The sequence below is a fragment of the Podarcis vaucheri genome, assembly GCF_965113315.1.
Source record: "Podarcis vaucheri genome assembly, chromosome: 2".
Taxonomy (NCBI): domain Eukaryota; kingdom Metazoa; phylum Chordata; class Lepidosauria; order Squamata; family Lacertidae; genus Podarcis; species Podarcis vaucheri.
Genome location: NC_138760.1, coordinates 45554564 through 45578447, shown reverse-complemented (window position 1 = coordinate 45578447; position 23884 = coordinate 45554564). Strand labels below are relative to the sequence as shown.

Below are 23884 nucleotides of genomic sequence, written 5' to 3'. Positions count from 1 at the left end.
CCAGATCTCAAACTTGACTGTAAATTCCTCACTGCTTGTCTTTTGTGAGAATGTTTGCCGATTATGCTGAATCTTTTGAAGAACCTGGAATGAGTTGTACATAACAAATACACAGAAATCGAAAATTTCTCTCAGCTTATACTCCTGTCAATGCATCTCTTTGGAGACATGACACTGAGGCAATCTGTGAGACTCTATGCAAGTCACAGAAAATTTGAATTCCTGCAAGAAATCACATCCAGTGGAAATAATTGCAAGTCTTCTAAACAACACATTCAGCCTTATCAAGTTACAACCAACACCTAGTGCTTGGAAAAGGTTTCGGGAGAAGGCAAACACTGAGAGGTGTTACAGAAGGAAATTTCTATGGTTACAAAGATAAAAGCATGTCTTGGTAGAAGGTGATGCAATCAGCACACCATATTATATGTTATTTGACCTGAACTCTAAAAACATTCAACAGAGGTTGCAATTTGAAATGAAAACCAAACACACACAGCTTAGTTTCCAGATACCAGGCAGTTTGAAAAGATGACAATTAAAAATGTTTATTTACTTGCAAACCTAACTAAAATAATTATGGGATACCGAGATTAAAACAAAACTGAACTAGACTCCTGTGATCAATGTACAAGAGCAGAATAAATTCACAAGATCAGGTAGCACATTGATACTATAACATACCGTATTTTTTGCCCTATAAGACGCACTTTTTCCCCTCCAAAAATGAAGGGGAAATGTGGGTGCGTCTTATGGGACGAATGCAGGCTTTCGCTGAAGCCTGGAGAGCGAGAGCGGTAGGTGCGCACCGACCCCTCTCGCTCTCCAGGCTTCGCGAACCTCTCGGCAAGCAGCGGGAACGCTCCCGCTGCTTGGGGAGAGTTGCCTGCATCCCGAAGCCTGCGCGCGCTGATCTCAGCGCGTCCAGGCTTCGCGGATCTCTCCTCAAGCAGCGGGAACGCTCCCGCTGCTTGGGGAGAGTTGCCGGCATCCCGAAGCCTGCGCGCGCTGATCTCAGCGCGTCCAGGCTTCACGGACCTCTTCTCAAGCAGCGGGAGCCACCGCTGGACTCCCACAGCTTGCAGAGAGCTGCCTGTTTGGGGGCTGGGGTCGGGGGAAGCTCGGGCTGCCCCAGCCCCGCGCCTGGGGGGAAATAATTTTTTTCCTTTATTTCCCCCCCCAAAAAAAAACTAGGTGCGTCTTATGGGACGGTGCGTCCTATAGGGCGAAAAATACGGTATTAGAAGGTGGATGAAGAAATCTCCATGTGGAAGAAAAAACATGGGTGGGTTTACAGTAAAGATAGCCTTAATGTTTTACATGGGAAGGCACTGCTTTGAGAGCATGTTTGCTGCCCTGAAAACATATCTTGGAACAAGCTCTAGAAGAGATGGTTCTACATATTTCCAAGGCATTGAGGAAAAGCCAGAGACTTATGGTTTGACTGCTGACTGGCTAATGCCTGTGCTATCATCAACAAGATGGAATAGTAAAGCACCCCACAGCATGTTAAACTTTATGGCTGGGTTAGGTCAGAATGTTCCTTGCTCTTATCATGTGGTAAAATTCTGCTTTCCCTCAAAGTTAGCAGCACAATCCAGCCAAGCTTTAGCTTTTTATGTCCTGCTGGCTTCACAGAAGAGTTAAACATGTGCTGTGCAGTGCAATTCTTCTATCTATGCATGTGTGCTCAAGATGTCCCACTGAGTTCGGTGAGGTTTACTTGCAGGAAAATGTGCATATGATTACATCATTATCGTTAAAAAGTAATTCAATAGGTCTTAAAATGCTCAGTTGCTACTGGATCATTCTCTAGGGTTTTTGTTACTTAAGTGCATTAATGCACTGAGATGCTTAAAAGTTAGTCTTTAATGCTACTCATTACTAAAGCTATGTAATTAACATTAATACTGCCAGTCATCACTTGCTAACGTAACACTGACATCTAAAAATGGATTTTGAAATTATTTCTATAGCTGCATGTAACAATTCAGGATCGAACTCATGCACATTAAAGAACACTGTGTGCAGATGTCATATTCCCATAAAATATCCTCACACACAGCTTATGTGAGGAAACTGACAAATATAATCAGTGGGAAGGAAAGCAGACAACATGATTACATGTTTATTGAAAAATTGTGTCAGTCTGTCCTTTACTGGAATAACGAAGTATGAAATGAAATCAATCAAAGCTTTTTATTTGGGGAAATACAGAAAACATGGCTTTTTATAATATAAGAAGACCCAGTCAGATTTGCATTTATAAGATCTCTTTGTAATCCTTTAGTAGCTGCAGTATTAATATAACAATATTTTCTTATGGAATATATTTATGAAAATTTGAGTAATTATAGTATTTTATGAGAACATCTATTTGACACTTTTATGAAAAAACATTTAGCTCATTAGATATAGGTATGGTTATTTTTGCTTATCTTATTCATTAACTTCTTGAATATTAATCAATTTGTACAATTTGTACAATATATATACATAAATATCCTCATATATATTGACCCCACTCCCAAAGTAATGCCAAATGTACTTACAACAAAGCTACTGGGTTCTATTTTTATCAACCCGAGAAAGAGAACCTCGGCTAGAGTTATGCCAATGAAGGATTGGTCTATATGGACAGGGACAGATTTCGTTTTCAATGGCTTGGCTTCCACTGAGTTCTATGGACAAAGCAAACCAGCAGCATTCTGGGACACAGCTGAGAAAGGCAAAACTTTTCGCAAACAGAGAGCAATCAGGGCTTCCACCTCAAACCATGTCCTTATTTGCACTGGCTTGGGATTGTGGCACTAGGACAAATCATTTCACTGAGCAATTTTACCAGAAGACACTGGGTCACAAAAACAGATTTGCACCAGAGCGAGCTGTTAAATATGCAATCTAGAATGAGTAACAAACCTTCTTACTGATGAATGGTAAAACTTGCTTCTCAAAGCACCATATTTTCGTAATACTGTTCTGCCTATCAGCCTCTGCTAAGTGAAAACTTGCTAGGGAAAATTACTACTACATCAAATACTTAGTAAATAAAGTTCTCTGTAAGGACAGTTTATATTGTTAATTCTTGATGCAAGTTGGTATTTACTTACAACACCACACACTTTTCCATACCCATAACTACCAATATGTAAACATAGGGTGTGGTCAATACTATTTTCTTAGCCAAAGGGCAACAACATTCAGAGCAACATGCCTAGCATTCATGCAAAACACATGAAAAGCAACTTGATAAATTCAGACAATTTAGACTATGGGAGTTTCATGACTTGAACTCCCAACATCTTTTTTCTTTTCAAAAAGTAGCTGGGCAAGGGACACCCTTTGCTCATGTGGTGATTCACCAGTTTAGTGTTCCTGCTTCATGAAGTTGCTATTAGCTGTGGAAGGGGAAAATTTGGGCATAAAACCTTTGACTGTAGATTGCCCTCTCCTATAGAAAGATGATTTGGATCAAGGCTGTAGCATGAGGACAAGCTCTGCAGAACAGTAAAACATCCTATTCAAGCTTCCTCCCATCAAAGGCAACTTGTTAGCAGCAGCACAGTTTGCACTGGAGAAATGAAAGGAAATTTTCCAATAGCTTGAAATGTGTGACAATTTAAAGTAAAAGGTGGATTTTTCTGTAGTGTGCATTTGAAAGGCCACCTTCCAACTTCCCATGATGCTTCTAACATCCTTCTGAATCATGATTCCCCTATGAAATAAAGATATAGCTCTTCTCCAACACACACGTATAAAGCTGAAAGTGTATATTCTCTCAGGCAAACATGTGGAATTTGTAGCCCTCTGCATTGGTTAACTTGTTCCCTTGCCTGAGTAAACTGAATCAGTCAAACTAGATTATGGCTGAGGGCTGCATTCAACTAAACTGTTGCGCTAGAATGAGCCAACGCAATGAGTCCTGCTAGCACAATGGCTATTTCCCTCCCTCTTCTCCCTCTGTGCCTGCCCCTCATTGGCTCTGGGGAGGACTTAGGAGAGGGAGGATTGTTCCATCTGCCAAGCAGAAATGCTTATGCTGATGGAACAATTATAAGAGCTTGACACTGAATTCCTCTCACAGTGTTTAAGCAAAGCCCTATGAGTACTAAAAAATGATTCTTAATATCCATCACCTAAGAGGGGCAAAGCCTTACATCCTAGAAACTTTGCTTCCTCATCCATTCGGTCTAATGTTAAGGGGCCCGGAGTTAACTTGCACAACTCAGTATTTCCACATATGCTATTAATACAGGATAGAAAGTAGACAAGAGATTTGTGAACTGCATGTGCATTCTAACCAATGTAGATTTTATATTCACATTACAGATGTGAGATGTTTAAAAAGAAATGTTTTTACTGTATGGAAGTTCCCATTCAGGAGATGAGAGATATTCTAAAAGAATATTTTCTTTCAGAATAATACTGATCAAAGGAAGCCACATACTTTGCCAGCAATAAAATCTACATAACCACTAGACAATTTTATTCCAATATTGAGGCCCACTTATTTAAAGTGCTAGTTTCCAGAAAGATGTTGGATCCATAAAAATAAAGAATAAGCATATTTGTTTCTACAGCAGTTTGTGCCCAATTGAGGACAAAATTGAAAAAGACAGCATGTTATCTACTAGGAATTAACTAGTAGTGAAAAAATATTAAATTGCTATGAATTACAACCTCCTATATGGCCAGCTGGGTCTCTAAAGATAACCAATTTTTGTCACTATTGAAGCTGAAAAACTATTAATTTCAGCAGAAACTAAAAGTCCCATTTCCTTGGATTATGAAAACTTAAATCTTAGAAAAGCAAATAAAATGCTACAAGTTTTTGCAATAAATTAATCTTAGGAAAATAAAATCTTTATAAAATCTTTATAATTGCTTTCTTTATAAATATGTACATCATAAAATCCCACTGCTAGTAGAATGGCTTCTTACAGATTCCATGTGCATCATTTCTAATAGCATCACCCTATTCTTCCGAAGTCTGTTCTTTGCCTGACAGACTGATGAAATGCAAGACTTTTACCAATTCCTAGTGAAGTTCTCGTCTTTCATAGCTTTCACCAGCCAGTCCCTTTCCTTATCATCATCATCAGAGTCACTCATATCACTAGAATCTGCAGCTAGGAGTCGGGAGTAATTAATTCTTTTTTGACGTGGCAACTTGGATTGGACAATCAAGAACAAGATTAACCAGAGTATTAAAGTAATGGAACATGCTCGATAGAGCACTGCTAGGCCAAAGCTGTTCACAACAAACCCTCCTGCAAAACTTCCCAGACTGGCTCCACAGCCACAAGAGAGGCCCTGTAGGACAAGGTGGAGAGACCTTTCTGTGCCAGGAGTGGCAATGTCATCTGCCAGCATGTTCACAGCCCACCACAAGGCACCGTTGCTGAAGGCACAGAAGATCTGGATTGGCAGCACAGACCAGGTGTTCCATAGGAAGGAATAGTAGAGCAGCTGTGCTGCAAGGCAGCTTAAACTCAAGGCAACTGTGCCACCAGCTGAGAGAGTCCTTAGTAACTTGCTTTTGAAGATGTAGAGCAGGATTTCGGCAATCAGTCCAATGGCCACTGAGAGACCCATGTATAATTCACTGCTGCCTTGGTCTTGCATTTGCCAGAAAAGAAAATTCTGCACAGTTGACCCAATGGCACCCGTGAGGAAGACAGTTACTGCACACAGGATGGTTCTGCCGTCGCTCCCAATCAGGTTTAAAGCTTTGACTGTTTTGTTTACATGTTCACTTTTTTTGGACACATGAATGGGAAAGAAGACACTGACAGCCAGCGTTAAAGTTAGCAACATGGCATAGCCATAAAAATGCACTGCAAAACGTGGGATATTCGTGCTCAAGAAGCAACTCAGCTGATCCACAAATATTGCTACACCACAGACACCCATAGATGCTCCTAAGTAACTCCAAATCCAAAGATTTCCATATTTGTCTGCTGCATCAACAAAATCAAGGTACTCATAGAGGCTGTCCTCAACCATCCATCCAAGAGGTGCAGCCAGGAGCTCCCAAAGAACAACAGCACCTAGCACCATAAGAAAGGCCTGGTGCTCACTGTCCAAGAAGTCAGTACCTTGTAGTAACCAAGAGCTCATATCCTGTGCTCTTTCCCAGCGACCTGACAAGTTTTTGAATATATATTGTGTCTTTTTAAGAGGTACGGAGGGTGTGTAAAATGAGAAGTTAGCATTTCTTTCTGAAGAGTCATTTTCCACAATTTTTTCTTCAATATTCATATCAGCAGGTGGGCTACTAGTTGCCTTCACAGGCCTGTTTATGGTCAGTGTCTCCAACATTTGTTCTTCTGGGGAAACTTCTTTCCCAGAAGTACCATATATCACACCATACGGAACATCAGTGAATTGCTGGGTACTTGTATCACCATCGTTGACACCACTGTTGATCACAGAAGGAATATTAATAGTGGAATAAATTTTGAATGGTGCATTTGTTACTATTGGCTTTCCAGTAGTAATCAAGTCCTTAGAGATTATTCCAAATGATTCAGTAGATAGTGTTTTGTCATCAGAGGCAGAGTTAACATTCATTGTACTTGGATTGTTCACATTTACATCAGACACCTGGTTTGCTGTCAGTAATTTATTTGGATGCTGGCTCACATTACAATACCTATAGACAATGTCCTTGCTCGGTGGTGGGACAAGAGTAAGAAGCAAACTTGCTCCAACTGAGCACAGTAGCGATCCGCTGATGAGAACTTTTCTCTTATTGTGAGTTTTTGCTAAATAGGAGCACAGTGGAGCCCAAAGAGAAGTGACTAAGTGCTTTAATCCTATTATAATCCCTACTAATGGTGCAGTCAGTCCAAGCTGCCGAAAGTACAGAGTTAAAAACGGAATTGCACAGGCATTTCCTGCACCATAAAGAAAATGGAAGAGGCTAGCAAGAGTTAGTGCTTTGTTCACATCCCACTGGTTGTTTGTATTCATGGCTTCAGGTGCAGGCTTGGCTCCCAATTTTGTCCTGCAAATTAATAAAAGAAAAAGAAAGACTTGTCAGTATCGAATAACAAATTAGAAATGCCAACAAGGAACATTTTCACTTATTGTCAGCCACCTTGAAGTCTTGTCAGCATGAGACCATTGTAAGAAAATGAAAACAAAAAATTCTTTTTCTAGCACTGCAAAAAGTTATATTGGTAATCAAATCAGAAGTGCAGTTACAAATTTTCAAACAAACAAACACTACAACAATAGTTACTGTGCTTGCTTTCAGCCATAGAAACATCCCATATCAGATGCAGCTTTTAGGAGTTCATGAAAAAAGCAAAATCAACCTGACTTGTACAAATCCTTCTTTACTTGCCAGAACAGATATTAGATTGCAATCTTATGCATGTTTACTATGTTTATCCATTTAACTCAGTGGGATTCGTTTCTGAGTAAAGTTTTATTATTATTATTTTTGAGTAATTTCTTACACTGATATTCCACTTTTCTTCTGTCATGGCACCCATGCAACCCATGGCATGTGGTTCCCAGGCAACCAGCTATACAGGCACTGGCCAGACCAAGACCTGCTTAGCTTCAGCAAACTGGTAGCCTCATGTGTATTCAGATCAAACCTTGGGATGTTTATGCGTGTGCCATTAGAGCCTTTACAGATTACTATGAAAAGCATTTTTTAAAGCTCTACCCTCATACTAAGCCCTATCCAGTGCCAGTTGCATGACACCCCTTTCCTACACAATGAAAGGACTTTTAAAAGGGTTTTGTAATTTATTAACTTTTTTAAAAAAGAAAAATCCAATGGGATTTAAACAACTCACATGCAAAATTGCAGCCCAAACCTTTTTAAAATTCACAAAAGGTCTAGCAAGCCTACCATAAAGCAGATTTTAAATCAAACATAATGGAGAGAGAGGGTGATGTCTTTGGTAATATGACTTGTGCAACAAACTTCCTGTTCTATCCCATAAAAATGAATATGCAAATAAGGGATGAATCATACTTTTTCTAGAGACAAAATATTGCAGATTGAGTGCTGGGAAAATTCTACATCATTACAATAGCTGTGTTTCCTTGAATAAAGTTCAACAAGTGAGGAAATGTGTGCATTTACGTTGCGTTATGAAATAAAACGACCAGAAAGACTCTCATAAATAAGAGTTCTCAAAGTATATAGCAGGGCATTGCTGAAGATCATCTTCATAAAATCAGTGATAGCCTACTACAGTGAATTTTGTGAGGATTCCCAGGTTCACTGGGCAGTGAACAGCATCAAGTTATTATAGTTAGCAAAAGGAACTGACTGAATGCCAGACACATAAAACAGGTCTCTGTGTAAGGGTGTGTGTGGTGTAGTATTTCAAGGAACAGGAAACATTTGCTTTGGGTTGCTACCAGATTGCTACCAGTCTCTGTGTTATTTCAGAATGAGTCCAGGTGGGGTGGCATCGTTTTCGCTTTATACTTCAGGTCTATGGGGAACAGGGGCGCCGACTTATAAAAAATATTGGGGGAGCCCGCGAAAGCTCATGAATAATAAATAAGCTCATGAATATGCAGATAAAGTGGCACCGCCTCCTCGTGAGCGAATAGGGGAGAGCGTGCTGCACCTATTAATCAGCTCCGAAGGAAATTGGGTGGAGCTTTTGCTCAGGAGGGAGGGCAGGAGGCATGCAGCCCGACCCTGTGCATTTTGGGCTGGGGGAGGGGCGACGGCAGCGCTCTGCTGGAGGGGCGCCCGAGATTATTGGGGGGCGGAGCCCCCCCAAACGAATTTTTGAGGGGGCTCGGGCCCCCTCAGGCCCCATGGAGTCAGCGCCTATGATGGGGAAATGTCAAAGACCAGCAGCACTGCCGTGCAACAGAGCAGAATGAAATCCAGGATTTTTAACTAGCCTTTAAAGAGAAAAGCGAAGGTGTTTAGTAGAAGCATGATGCACTGTCATTTTACTTGGCACGACCACTCTGCCAACTGAAGCGGCTGTGTAAAATAAACAGGCAAAAACATGTTCTGCTGCTGACCATTAGTTTTCAGCGACCTGTTACTCGACTGTCCATTAAAAGCGATGGAAGCGGTACATGTTTGCCTGCAAAAGCATGGCTGCCTGCCAGCAAGGCCCTGGATCCCTCCCTCGCTTTTCCACACCGAGAACGTCGGTAGAGTTCCTGAGGTGGCGGCCCTCCATCCCCTCACCTGTCACCCACACCGGCGACTACTTAAAAACAAGCCCCTGTCAGTCCCTGTGGGTAACGCTCCTCATGGTCCCCCGTAGCCACTCATTACCCCCCCCCCCGGTTCAGTGGGGCGCAAGCTGCCCCGTGCCAACCCAGGCAGACACCCCGCCCACTCCTCCCCAGAGCAAGCGGGGCCTGGGGAACTTCCCCAGCCTCCCACCCCTCTCCCCCGCACCTCGCGCGGGTTGCCATGGCAACCGCCGCCAGCGCCCGCCCCTCTCGTGCCGAACTGCCTCTTACAAGGCGCGCGCGGAGCCTCCCATACCTGAGAGGAGGGCGTGGGGGGCGCGGGGGCGGGGGAAGGCGAGACGCCGCTTCTTCCGTTGTTCCACGAGGACAGCGGCCTCGGCCTGCTGTCAGCGGGGAAGCACTCTCGCGGCGCATGCGCCGCGGCGCACCTGTCCGCCGCGAGAGAGAGCGCGAGCGAGCTTCTCAAGCCCCGCCCCTCTCTTCACCTGCTGGCCTTGGCCCTTCGGAGAACTCCCGAGGGGCCCCTCCCGGCTTCGCTCGCTGCTCTCGATCTCCTCCTCGAGGGCGAAAGTGGGCTCGGCGGGGGCGCCTCAGGGGGCGGGGCAAGCGGTTGCTAGGATACGGCGGGTGGCCTTGGAGATGATGATGATGAGGGTGAATTCTTATCCTGTGCGGTTCGCACATTGACATTTCCGAGCCGTTGTGGTGCAGGTCTAGCCTATGTCTTCTTAGAAGTGAGCCCCATTCACTTCAGTGGGACTTACTCCCAAGTAATTGGATATATAATAGGACTTCATCCTTGGAACCCCTCCTCTGGGCGCCCTCTCTCCCACTCCTCGGTTTCTACTTCTAGCCATACCTGTTAGAATAGGATTTTCTTCTCAAGTTTTGTCCCTTATTCCGATATTCTGTTTCATGTTATTTATTTCCCCCCATCCCACCCTTCAGCACACCATGTTCCCCGGGGAGCTAAAATTAAAAAGCCAAAAAACAACAACCCCACACTAGAGTCAATCAAATAAGTAACCCAGTTAAAATGAACAGTACATAAAACGACGGAGGCAGAGAAAATAACAGTGGGGAAGGTCACAGGGGTTTTAAAACACTGAGAAAAATAAAAGGTCTTCTCGCAGAAAAGACAGTCTCTTCACCCTCTTTCAAAAGATGGGGACACCCAAATGTAGGATCTGCATCACTGGAACTCATATTCCTACGGGCCAGAGAATTGTGGGTGAAACAGCATTTGAGATAGTTTTGCTGGGATGCAAAAAGAAGCTGTGTTTAATTCTGATTGTTTTCCTTCAGCTCCCCATGAATTCACGGGACTTAAGTCTTTTTGTGGTTTTGCCTCTTGCTTCATTGATATAACTGCAGCAAATGGTGGTGCTTGGGACAAATCTTTTAAAAGCCAGATTTAGAATCAGCTACTAAGAGAACATAGGCCTTTCTATCAAAATGGTTCTTGTAATCCCAGGATAAAAGTTCCTAGAGCCCAAATAACTTGGGGATTTATCCACAAACTAATCACAAGTAGCATTTGTTTTTTGTACCTGTTACTACAACTGGCCAAAAAATAAAAATCCTATAAATACCATGTGGCTGTATTACTTATACTGCATAATTATATGACTCTTCTTAGCTTTGCTAAAGAAATCTATGTCATCTCCTTTGCAATGTAAATCTTTTCCAGGAAAGATCCCTGCTGGATCCCCAAGTCGAGGTCCATTGACACTGATACTTACTACCATGTTATTTGCTGTCATTATGCTGATGAAAACCACCAAGACAGCTGAGGTTTTCTCTCATATATGAGACATTTAAAATGTATTTTCAGAGTCTCTGGTTCTGTTGTCTACAAGTTGGCTTCCCTGTAATGAGAGGTATTCTTTTTCAGAGACGAATTAATTATTTACTGGTAAAGAATTGTACAGGTGGTTTGTCTTGAACTAGGTTTTATTTAGTTTCCAGTTCAATCTACTTGGTATTTAAATAGTCCTTGGTGAAACACATGAAAGTAAAGTGATACACAAATGGACTTCTCTGGAACAGTAGGTAAAAGTGAAGGAATAGTATAAAGTTTCAATGTACCTAGCTTATTTTAATATCTCACTTATGTGGAATTACACTACAGTCACAAGCATATTTACTTGGAGGCAATAACTCCATTAAAACTAATGCTGACTTTTGAATAACTATTTTTAGGACTGGGGTGTAAAGCTACAAGGAATACAATCGGATAATCTTAAAAGACAAACCTTCTATGCAATTTTGATGCTCTTTGACTAAATATATATTTGCCCCGCTTCAGCAGCGTGGCATCAGATACTCACAGATGTATTTCAAATTTAATTGATGTGGGAGCTGAAAGCAGTTCAGATCCATCCAGACACAGAACTATTTAGCTCTTCAGGTGTTATTGTTTGCAAAGCCATATTGTTGTAGCCTGCCAGCAGGTAAGAAGGAAAGCAGAATACTGTATCAGGATTACAAGAGACTTTGGGTTGAGCATAAAACATCTTTAAAAGATATAAAGAAACCACCCACCCCCTTTGTACCTTTGCAGTGTTGCTATGACTGAATGTTTAAAAGCTTTCAATTGAAATCATTCTTCTATACTCCGGAAGCAATCATATATAATGTCCCACTTGGGTTGGGGTGTTTTCCCCCCTTTTTTTGGAATGTCATCTCCAGAACCACAACATCCCTGTCCAACTTTCTACTGGAAACGATGGGTTTTCCTAACATTAGATGATTTATTGGAACTGAGGCTGCAATACCTGTTAAAACTGCAGTTACAAACACACATATATCCACTGTGTTGCACTTACAATACAGAGGTGCATATTGTACAGCTTATCACACAAATGAAGTGCCACTGTAGAAAACAGCATCTGTGGGGACCTTTGGGCCTCCAGATGTTGTTGGACTAAAACTCCCATCATCCGTGGCCACTGACTAAAGGTTCTCCACACCATACAGTCTTCCAATGGAATCAGAATGTGCAGTTGAACAGGGGACACAAAGATCATGTTGATATAACTAACCTCCACAGGATATCTTACCTCTGCTGCCAACTGTCAAATGAACACATGACATCAAACATCCTTGGAAGTTATTTAATGAAATTAAAGGATTCCACTTTTGAATATACAAAGTGTATTACATCTGTACAAATAATTTATAATTAATTTACATAATATACATTCTTAGTTAATACAGATATCTCCATTACAAAATTCAAAGCAATCCATCATGTAACCTTCTGGTTTGTAAACATGTAGCCACAGCACCATACTTAAGAGAACCAATTAAAAAAATGCTTAAGACTACAAACATTTTGAAATCTTTTCTTGCTTGTTTAAAGTCACTGTCCTTAACAACTCATGGGAGTATCATTGCTACATGTGGTTCCATCAGCTGCTATTTGACCTACATTTTTATTATTTTTCCCTCAAGGAAATTTATCCTTCTTTCCACATTCTAGCATATGTCTACTTTTAGTGCCTTCTCCCCTTGCAATAAACCTTACGGCATTGTTTATCCATTACTTTAAAAGTCTTACATTCAGACATGAAGCAACTGAAGTAGAAACATACTGTTGTTTAGGCAAAGAATCAGGGGCACTGCTAGAGGTGAACTCACAGAGCATAGACCCCAAATCTTGTCCTATGTGCTCTGAGTTTCTGGGTGGGTAATGAATTCAAGCAAAATTACACTGTGTGTTCTTTTTATTACTTATCCCCACCTACACCAGGGGGCGTCCTAATAATGTAAATCAAAACAATGCAAAGGTCCTGTCTTGTGCTGCACATGACATGCTTTGTGTCATTTCAGAAAATAAAATTTTATTTTACCGTTTAGCTTTTATTTTGAATAGAGGTTTAGGACCTCTTAATCTTGCTCAGGGCATGGGAGTAATAAATGAGGGTAAGTGAAGGGGATCTGATGTGATTTCTACAAGATCTGTTGAGAGATTAATTGGGGGATAAATGAAAGGAAGAGGAGCTAATTTGGGGTGATCTGAGGGTGGGGTGCAAATTAACTGAAGAATTTATCTGGATGATTTGGAAGGGAAATGAATTGGCTTGCCTTCTGTGATATTTATATCATAAATCTGTGCTTATACGTATAAATCTACTATGCAAATTTGTTTCTATGGACCTCTGCCCCACACTTTTAAAGAACCTAGCAACACCCCTGCTGAAAAGTCCAAATGCCTTGCTGTGTAAGATCTAGAAGAGCATGATGTAAAAGAGTAAACTGTAGCAGCAAGCCAAGTTTCATGACACCTTGGAGTACAGCAGGTTTATCAGTTTGTGTCCCCTCCTTTTGCATGTTTTAACACCTGGTTTTTTAGGTCTCCATTTCCATTTTACTATTTATATTGTATTTAGCTGCAATTTTATTGCGAACTGGGGAGGGACCAAATGACAAAATATAAATATTTTCATTAATAAATAAATAAAAATACTGAAGGCAGGAAGTAGCGTTGACCTGACTCTGCCACAATAAGGCCCACTAATCTTCTTGTGCACCTGTACAGCACCACCACAAAGTCCTTCCTCCATGCCACCAGTGCTGGAGGTTTATTACCCATGCATCACTTCATGGCTAAAGCACTCTGCAAGGTAGCAGGAGCCCAGTTCTCATGGGGAAATGCTTGACCTCTGTCTGCATAACATTTTGCCTTGCCTATGGTACATATTTTGTGCTATTCCACACAGTCACCACCACATATGTGCCTGTTCAAACGTTTCTAAAGCCACTAATACCCCCCCCAATTCCTTTGATGGGTAACATGGACACCCTTTATCCCAAGATTCTGCTAACAACAGCAATGAAAATTGCATACTGTTTCATTAAATCCAAATCCCTAAATTCAGAACAGTTGCTTACCTGTCTGTGGTAGTTCTACAGAATAACCATATCTATACCACAGTCCAGCAACACCTGACTAAGCAGAGCTGTGATCACAACTAGGGTTCAAAGGAAAGTATGTTTAGCATTAATTACCACCATTTCATTTGTTGTGTCCTGGTGAAATAAAATTATTTTCTCCTTGCCCAATGGAAGATGAATATAAGGAAAGCATGGCACTGAAGTCTGAAACTCTCATACTCTGTTTTGTTTTGTACATGCCCCCTGCCACAGTTTTATCTGTGACTATTGTAAGAGGACACAGCTTCTCTGTACTGGGCTGGGATTCATCTCCAGCTGCAGACCTGAGCTGTTGTTCTGGTCTCCTTGCTTGTTCTCCTTGTTGTTCTCCTTCCTTTTTCCTTTCTTCCGCGAACTGCTTCACAGTAGGAACACAATCACTAGATATTCCCTACTCAGACGCAGTAAAAGATGAAATAGCTGTGGCTATCAGCTTTTTCACTGAACAATGCCTGCAAAAGTGTTGATAGGTAGCAATAAAGATTTAGGTAAGTATTTGGCCAGTCCCACATCTTCCTCTTCCTCAAGGCTAGACCGTCTGGTTCTTGTCTTTTGTAAGCAGTAGCTGGGTTCTAGGCATGGAAAAACTTCAATACTGCAAGAAAACAAAAGATGTTGTTCCATTTGCTAAATACACAAGCTATTGGTCAGAATCTGATCTGGTGTTCACCCAATTCTGATACGAAGTCCTTTTATTGGAAAACCTGTTTGTGGGTATTTGAACCTCAGGCAATGAGGTGCATATAATTTGCAAACCCTTTGCATATATTTTGAATGCACACCAATAATTGACATTATCATTGACCATCACTGAGGCTGATTAGTCTGAGAAGAATAACATGGCTGGTGTGCAGCTAACACATCCCAACAGCATAATGATTTCTGCTTGCACAATGGAACTCCCACCTTCCTGCACACCCCCTAAATATATTCTAGGGGTGCCCCCAACCTTCAGGGCACACACAGGAGGTGGTGGTGGGGTCATTCAATTGCACAAGTGTAAATCCTTGCTCTAATGGAATATGTTAGTTGAATATCACCCAGTACCTTTAAGGTGGCTAAAAATGCTATAATAGCTTTGTATGGCAAATTTAGGCTGTGACAAGGAGTGTGGTGTATGTTAAAATGAGAACTCTTCAGTGCTGAATCCTGCAGTCCAGAGAGAAAGGGGTTAGGGGACTTCTGGCCTATGAGGCCATTTTCTCCAAATCTCACTCACTTGTTAGACAGATGACATCACTAGGTGATGTCAGCTGATGGGTGAGCAGTGGGGTTCAATCCTGCTGACTGCTGCTTCACCAGTGCTTTCCCTGCACTCATCAGCTGGTGAATGGGAAGTTCAATCCTGCTGGGTGCTACTTTCCCTTAGGGAACATGCTGAGGAAGGAGACCACCACCCTCCAAACAATTTTGACAGTGAGCAAGACTATCACCATACCCATCTATCAGGCACCTAATGTCATCGTGGCATCAGATCATCGGCAGGTGGGTGGCCCCATTCACCTGTCAAAGTTGATGCATGGGGTGCAGGGAAATAAAGCTCTGGTCCTCAGGCCCCAAAGTTTCCCCACTACTGAGATAAAATATCTGCCCCAAACATCTAACTTTTACAGTGATGTATGCCCCAAAACCAACAGAGTTTTAAAATACCGTAAAGGACTAAAGCCTTGATTTGTCACCCAGTAGGTTCCATCTAGCCACCATGAGTTAGTAACAAGATACATGTGGCCCTCAGAGTGATTTAAATTGCATATCCCAATGTCAGACCATGACAAATAAAGCAGTATAAAACTGCTGAAATCTGAAAGACCAAAGTCCTCCACTGCTTCTGATCCATTTCAGTTTACCTGGAGGCAGTTCTTGGGTTGACAGTGTTTATCAGTAGCACCCACACCATGTTCAAGAACTGACTTTGAGGAATGGGGAAGGGACACCTGGGTCAAAAGTTAATAATATACAGTTTATTGGAGAGCCCTACCTGGTCACATTCTTGTAGAGTCTCCTAGAGTCCTTGTCTAGGCACACAGTGAAGGTCCTTTGTTCTGTGCTTCTGATTTTGATGCTCCGTGTTCGAATTGTGTTTGTCACTAACTGGAACAAAAATGCAACAAAATGCTCTGCTTAACAGGGGGTGGGTGCTTTTTTTAGACAAGGCCAAATGCAAACAAGTGATGTAATACGTGGTGTTACTGGATTAGCAAGTTTTTTTGTTTTCTGTGGCATGAATCTCAAGTTTCTACCTTAGCAACAGAAAACAAAAACCGGCAATAGAATTGTGCAAAGGGTGGGTAAGCACAGAACAAATCCTGCTCTAGAAAGCTGTCTCTCAGGGCACATCGAGACATGATTCAGAAGATCTGTGAATAGGATTTCCTGCCTTTAATAGCAATGTCAGCCTCAAGGGGAGCAGACTGGACTGGGACCGTGGCACTAGGGAAGGATGGGTTAACCCTTATCCCTGTGCTCTTTCCCACCACTTTCTCAAAGCTCCTATTTGCTACTTGGTGGGAAAAACATGCAGTTGTATCCAATGAAGTCATCCCATTAGCGCAAGGAGCTCTGGCTGCACAGTGGGTCTTCCTTTTCTTTTCTCTCCTGGAGCCCCCTGCACCCCACCCAGATCTGTTATGGAGGTTACCCCAACATTCCAGAGCAGATTTTTGGGCAGGGGGCACAGGGAGAGGAAGTTCTATTGCACAAGTCCTTGCACAACAGGACAACTTTGTTAGGTACAACCCATAAGTCTTCTGAAGGTTGCATTACTGATATCAGTCCTTCTACAAGTTTAGCAAAGCATTTTTTTTACAAAACATTAATTACCACATTCAACAAACCAAAATGCAATGCTATTTATTTTCCGTGTCAGGTTCCACAAAGCAATTCGCTACACAAGCTTTGTACTGTGACAGATAATTTTGGTAAAATCTGTTTCTAATGATGACTGTTGGGCATTTTACTGTTGCTCTTAGGTTCACCAATGAAAAAGATAATTATGTATTGCCAATAAACATTTAGAAACCTGCAAAGTGAGTGGTTACAAGATAGTGGCTTGGTTCTGACATTGACAAGAGTGGAAACTTAAATATTCACTGCTGGTGTAATCAGCCTATTTGATAAATTATGCAATGGACAAATCATTGATAATTCATTTCTCACTTCAGATACTGATACTAATTGCAATGGAAATGCTGTTCCAACTGTGCATATAAGTTTGTTTTATTCAAAAATCTTCAGCTCAGTAGGAATTATTGATGGTGAAATGGGGGAAAAATCTGAAGTGAAAAGCAAGTGTATGTGATGTATAAGCCTGAAATGGAACCCCTTTTTCCTTTCTTTCACAGGTGCAGGAGAATACTTCTTCCAGCATAAAATTAATATTTGAGGAATAAATGTAATTTAGAATCTAACATTTTGGATTACAAACCTAGTGACTTATATATCCTTCTGGAAAGGCAATGGATATTTCTTTGTCATTTCAATTTTAGCCACGTGAAATTGTAAATAGCTACATATTGGAAGAATAGTGCCATGATGAAAAGAGGAAGAAAATATCTGTGCAACAGCATCACGCCAAGGCTGACTATTCAACTGAAATTATGAAATGTTTGTCGAGCTGTTTGTCCTGTGGCAAAGCCACTTTGTGTTGCACATATCCTGTGATCTGAGATGTAGGTCAGCATCATGCAGTCAATTTACTAAGGGGCTCATCAAAGAAGCTTAACAGTTTCCATTCCAAGTGCACACATACTCTTGCAAACCTGATTGCTTTCTAACCCAAAGGACTCATGTAACATTCTTTTCTGGCAAAGCAGGATTTGCATTCCTCATTGGGAAAGCACAAGGTTCAATAACCCAAGTAAACAGTTTGAAGGGATCCTGATTCAAGTATCAGAATGGCTTCAGCACCTGACATAGTGACATAGAACTGCTATGTGTGAAAGTTTCCATTCCAAAAAAACATACACAGGGTCTTTTTGGTTGGAATTTGAGATTTTAGCAAGATGTAGTTAATAAAGAAGCCCATGGAGACTCAGCAGACATGGTCAACAGAAGAATGAGGAAAGGAGGTTGTAATTTTTATGTTCAGCTATGATGAATATTCATTAATGGGTCTAGGGTTGCTGATTTTTGCTTCAGAAAAAATTTGGAGCAAACTTAACTTATATACTAGGTGGATTCATAAAGTTCCATTGAAGGTAACATTTTTTATGACTCTCTCCTACTTTGTATTGTAGAATAGGTGGAAAATCCTACATTTCCCCCTGTAGATACTAAGCAGCACCACTAGGTTCCTAATTCTGAAGAATCAGAGTGTCACTTACAGAATATGATCGTCCTGAGAGGTTGGATACTTTTACAACTTCAGTAGTATTCACATTCAAGCACACCAGATCTGCAGAGTACAATGAAGAAAGATGGATGAATCGGTCATGACTTTCCCCTTCTTTTTGCCTCAACTGATGCATTTGCATGATCCCCTGCCATGTTTAGCACTGGCCCAAATTTCCTCCGTGACTAACATTGTTCTATGCAGCAGTAGAAGAGAGCTCTGGAACACAGTCAGAACACTGTTTCTCCTACCCTGAGAAACAGCATGGAGAAGTTCACTCAGACTTTATAGTTCCTCCTCGTCCTCCCTTCCTAGGACCTTTTAAGATATACGGGGGGCTGTGGGAGCAGGGTGGGGGGCTACACAATGAACATACAGCTACAATGAACATACTCTGTTTTTATGCAACAGGCATAGGCAAACTCAGCCCTCCAGATGTTTTGGGACTACAACTCCCATCATCCCTAGCTAACAGAACCAGTGGTCAGGGATGATGGGAATTGTTGTCTCAAAACATCTGGAGGGCCAAGTTTGCCTATGCCTGTTGTGGAAGATCCAAGTGTTTCTTAAAGAAGGACTTTGAAGGATATATTGAAGGGATACAAACATTTCCCCGAGGTTGAACAAACAGTGAACAAACAGCTTTCTAAAATATACATTAGATTAACTCTGAGCTGTCCCTCTCTTCAGAAATGAAGTGGACATCTTAACCGCTCCCCATTTTTTTGTGACAGCAGCAAGTTGGCAAAAAGAATGTATACCTACCATGAAGCAAGTTTAGACTGCTCCTTCACTTTGGAACAAGAGTGCATGTCATCTGCAGAACTCCAGCTCTCGCCCAGGAATCCAGCTAGGAATCCAGAAAAGTGGAAGCCCAGAAAACCAGTGTGTGCTGTCCCCACCTATACAATGCCTTTACCTTCAGTCTCATTTGAGGGAATGGCTTTAATAACCAGGCCTGTGGATCGCAGTGAAAGTGTCTCCTCTTTCTCACGGTTGCTCAACAAAACCTAGACAGAAATCACCATTGTTTCCCAGTGAAAAAAATGCATAAATCCTTATTGGAAACAATGGGTTATTATTTCAACCATACAGTATAACCATTGCTGTTTCTATATTTTGCAACAGTGCTCTTTTTTTCTTTTTACTGTAGTAGACCATTGTTCTATGCTTTTCATGTGTCAGGCAATCAGCACAGAGAACAGTGGAGAACTCCCCCCATCCATCCAGCAACTAAGAAGCCTATCATTCTGGGTAAGCATGAAATATGCAAGGAAGAAAAGCCAGGGCAGGTTAATTCTCCCTCTAGAAGTCTATCCATATTTTCTGGACCATCAATGAAAACAAATTACAGGTTCTGCCAGCATTCATAGCCTCAGTTATAATTAATGTGGGTGAAATATTTTGCCTAGGATGCCATGATGATTGCTAGGACTCTGTACCTGTCCCTTCTTGCCGACTATTTATAAATGTTCTCACCTTCTTATACATGAGTGTAAGATCTGCACCAGGAACTTCTACTGCTAGCTTCTTTTTCGTTGGTAGAGTGTCTGCAAAAGAAACAGCCACAGATTTCAATTAGCTGGGATACTGACACAGCTATCTTCCCATTTAAGTTTAAAGGGGGAGGGGGGAGGATGAATATTGGGGCATACTTTCCCTTATAAGGACCTATAAGTACAGCTGGAGTGGGAATAGTATGTGAATAAAAGTGACAGGAAAAATAAGAGCCAATGAGTTCTGCAACTCATGGCACCACAGAAGAACACACAACTTGGTGTTTTTCCCCAATGACCGGTTACCCTTCTGCCTCCTTTCTTAACTTTTTATTTTCTTGAGACACAACCTGGCTGAAGACCAGCGAATGCTTCCCCAGCTGGAGAGATCTGAAAGGAGCTTTGCGATATCTAGGGAGCCCTGACATGAGATACAGACCTCTGGAAGGGTTGAATTCTTCAAGCATTAGACTCAGTTCAATCAAGAAAATGTCCTCAACAGGCTCCAAATCTGTATTACTGAAGAAAAGCTGAAAGGCAGAAAGAGGCTCTCAAAGCATGGTTCCTTCCAAGTGGGTGAACTGTTACAAGTGTCATGAATATAATTTTTGTGCAGCCTGGTGGTAAACTTCACAATGCTCAAAGAACAGGAAGAGAGCACTGACCTTCACTGCATACACCTGGAAGAAGACTGGCTGCAAGCCCAGACGTACATAGTACGCAATCACGTCAAGGATGAACAGCTCAGAGACTGTAGATTTGCTTGGAGAAGAGGGCTGTGTGGGATCAAAGACGACTGCATCAGTCCAAACCAACTGCCAAGTTACCTGCTATTTCTCTTAGCTTCCTGATCATTCCTGATATTTCACCTGCTTGGTGAATTAGGCAGCCAAGGGATGATACACACAACTCACGTTGTATCTACAACACTAGAGCCAAGAAAGTGAAAATAAAAATAAATTTAAAAAATTGGCCATTCTATTCTACCTCTATTATAAGTTGGAGAGGAAGAACTAGCCTTTCACTGGCCAGCATGCTAAATGGATGTAAGTCTAGATCAGGGGTTGCCCACACAGTGTTCTCCAACTATTGGACTATAATGCATATATTTCCTGATTATTCACCATGATGGCTGAGCCTGATGGGAGCCTCAGGTTTACCCATGATCTAGGTATACGTAAGATCTGGAAGTACCTGGCCCTTGTTTCTGACTGAGCACCAACCTCAGTGACAGTTCCTTCTGCCATCTGAAGAACATTCCAAAAATTCCCATTGTTGTTTCTAAGGGAAAGGTGGGGAACTTGTGGGCCTGCAAATGTTGCTGGACTACAACTCCCACAGTCCCTGACCATTTGCTCCTGCTGGCTGGGGCTGATGGGAGTTGGAGTCCTTGGGTTCCTATCCCTGTTCTAAGGAATACAAGCAGAAGGAAGGGCTCCTCTCCTACCATGGTGGCCAGCTTCGGAATCATGTGACAGAGGGTGTTAATGTTGCTCTCGTACCATGGATCAGCTCTTCCAAGGTAAGCAGCCAACTCACAAGGCTCTGTCTGGTCAGGCAGAGCACCTTCCTGGAAGAGAAGAAGTAGAGTAAGCTCACCAGTACAAAGAGCATAGGACCGTGGTAGGAAGGGGATGACCACAATTTAGCTCTGCCGTCCTCTGCATGGCCCTGAGCTGCTCACCTCGGTGGGGGAAGATGTGGGTTGTTCCTCCACAACAGGCACATAGTAAAATTGCACTTTTAGCCTTGGTGTAAGAAAGGCACGTCTGCTCTCCCGCTTCCTGGAAATGAGGAAGGGAAAATTGTTCTTAGGTCATCCCAGTATCTCATCTCTTGTGGTGGAGAGGACACAGGTGGACCTGTGCACATAGTATTTTGATAGCCACAAATAATGGTATTAGGGGGAGGAATCCATGTCATTCTCTAGCCAGGAAAAATACGGTTGCCACTATTTCCCATGGAACTCCTTGGTATGTTCCTCCCTCTCCCCTCCCCCCCCCGCTGTCCCTAGCCTAGCATAAAACTTCCCATTAAGTCATGCTGAGCACCCTAAAGAGACCTGCCTGTGCCCTTGCCATTTTCGTACTAACACCTTGTTCTAATCATGACCATGCTTTCACATCAGCAGTGCCTAGAACAGGGTGGTCCAACACATGGCCCCAGGGCATAATGTGGCCCTCAATACCTTTCTGGAAGCCCTTGGCAATATTTGACACCCCCGCAGGCCCAGCCCTTGCACCACCCTTCCTCCAGGCTCCTCCCCAAAGCCTAGTTAGTGCTTGGGAAGGAGGTGCGAGAGCTCTAGGACCCTGCCAGAGCCTCATGCCTCTTTCCCAAAGCCTGGTGCCTCACTTTGGGAAAGCAGTGTGAGGGCTGGGGGGAGGGCAGCATCAAATTTTGGGCTTGCTTCCTACACACACACACACACACACACACAGACATGACAAGGCAGTGTCAGACCCTCCAAGTGTCCTTATTTTCCAGGGACAGTCCCAGTTTTACAGAAGGCACCCCGGTTTTACAGAAGCTGCCCCAGTTTCTGGTTTGATCTTGGGATGTCCAGTGCTTCCTTAGGATGTCCCTATTTTAATCAGAAAAATATTGGAGGGTATGGATTTATCCGACCCATGAGCCATCTGAAGGCAGCCTTGTACAGGGAAGTTTTCTTAATATTTAATGTTTTGGTGTGTGTGTGTGTGTACACACACAATATATATATTGGAAGCCACCCAGGGTGGCTGGGGAAACCCAGTCAGATGGGTGGGGTATAAATTATTATTATGGAATAGGATGTCCCTATTTTCTTCAGAGAAATGTTGGAGGGTATGGGCAGTGTGTGGCCCATGGGTTCCATGTCAAAGTATTCTTGCGGCCCACTTGGTATGAAAAGTTGGACCTCCCTGGCCTAGAAGGAGATACTGCAACTCCACCACACAGAAACGGGAACTCTGTCCCAAACACAGCAAAACTCTCCCTCTTCTTAAAGTCATCATGACAGTCACTTACCTCAGGGAGTAATAGGCCTGGGCTAGGCGCCCCAGAATTCTGTCATCACCCAGTACCAAGACACGAGCTGTGTGCAGCCGTTTCAGCTGAGCCACCGGCTCCATGACGCTACCCCCAGATTTCCGATGCAGCTTCCCAGCAGGCTTTGCTCCTTGCCCATTAGAGCCGCTCTGTAGGAAAGCGAGGTTGTCCAGAGGAGACCCCTTCTTCTTCATGCAACCTTTCCTCTGGAGCCGAGAGTGCTCAGCCTCAGCAGTGCAAGAAGACTGATTTTCATCGCCCAGATTGGGCAGGTCTCGCTCAATCCCGCTGTCGTTGGAGAGCACAGAGAAACGTGTCTGCTCACAGCAGTCAAAGTCTGGCCCCATATCCTGAAACTCAAAGATATCCAGTTCTGGACTCAGGGAATCCTGTTCACAGGATTGACTTGGCGAACGGAGGAATAGCACCAACTCCTTCCCTAAAATGAAGAGATAGTTTGTGAAATACCTAGAAGGCCATCATAATTCTTGAATCTTCACATGGCACAGTGTGGCATTGTCCCAACACTACAAAAATGAAGTTTCTTGCCCACATTCATAGGCCAGACTACTTCAGTCTATGTGCACATACACAACATGTTTTAATATAATGTAGGCTGCCTCCTGACACGAAAACACTACTTTATTGGTTCCCATTCTTTCCCCTGAGATGGTTAGAGCCAATCAAAATGTTCAGGAGGAAAAACATGTTACCTCCCTCCTGGGATTCTACAACTTCAGAATACAGGTGAGTAGTTCCCCCATGTTGAAAATAAGAGCTCTTATATTTATCTTATCTTTCTTTATTTTAAAGAAAGTAGGCATGGCAAGGATAAGCACATGTTATGATCAGTACACTTAGAGGCATGCTTAAACTGGTCAGTTTTATTTTG

The 23884-nt window shown here is 42.5% G+C and overlaps 2 protein-coding genes across 7 annotated transcripts in view; both read right to left on the bottom strand.

Annotated features, from left to right (window-relative positions):
* Positions 1-2185: 2185 nt before the first annotated feature.
* MFSD6L (major facilitator superfamily domain containing 6 like) lies at positions 2186-11637 on the bottom strand. Of its 6 annotated transcripts, none has more exons than XM_082213836.1 (2): positions 11529-11637; positions 2186-7009 (listed from the first exon to the last, which is right to left on the bottom strand). In XM_082213836.1, the coding sequence occupies exon 2, from the start codon at positions 6973-6975 to the stop codon at positions 5029-5031; it is 1947 nt and encodes a 648-aa protein (XP_082069962.1). In that variant the 5' UTR covers positions 6976-7009; positions 11529-11637; the 3' UTR covers positions 2186-5028. The 6 variants fall into 6 exon arrangements, with proteins under 6 accessions (XP_082069962.1, XP_082069958.1, XP_082069959.1 ...); XM_082213832.1 differs by lacking the exon at positions 11529-11637 and adding an exon at positions 9494-9674; XM_082213833.1 differs by lacking the exon at positions 11529-11637 and adding an exon at positions 9469-9506.
* A 663-nt stretch (positions 11638-12300) lies between these two features.
* PIK3R6 (phosphoinositide-3-kinase regulatory subunit 6) overlaps positions 12301-23884 on the bottom strand; it is a 34100-nt gene continuing 22516 nt past the window's right edge. Inside the window, exons 13-22 of the mRNA XM_082213829.1 lie at positions 22972-23431; positions 21647-21746; positions 21410-21532; positions 20628-20738; positions 20402-20492; positions 19946-20016; positions 19386-19476; positions 18459-18529; positions 16115-16227; positions 12301-14731 (exon numbers count right to left, since the gene is read on the bottom strand). Of these exons, the coding sequence (XP_082069955.1) occupies positions 14575-14731; positions 16115-16227; positions 18459-18529; positions 19386-19476; positions 19946-20016; positions 20402-20492; positions 20628-20738; positions 21410-21532; positions 21647-21746; positions 22972-23431 (1388 nt within the window). The 3' untranslated portion in view covers positions 12301-14574. The remainder of the gene's footprint in view (positions 14732-16114; positions 16228-18458; positions 18530-19385; positions 19477-19945; positions 20017-20401; positions 20493-20627; positions 20739-21409; positions 21533-21646; positions 21747-22971; positions 23432-23884) is intronic.

Excerpts from the sequence above, each read along its gene's own strand:
- MFSD6L (XM_082213832.1), bottom strand. The coding sequence starts at position 9,612 with ATGCGCCGCGAGAGTGCTTCCCCGCTGACAGCAGGCCGAGGCCGCTGT. Across the intron at positions 7,010-9,493 it reads CCCCCACGCCCTCCTCTCAG|GACAAAATTGGGAGCCAAGC; the intron begins GTATGGGAGGCT and ends ATTAATTTGCAG.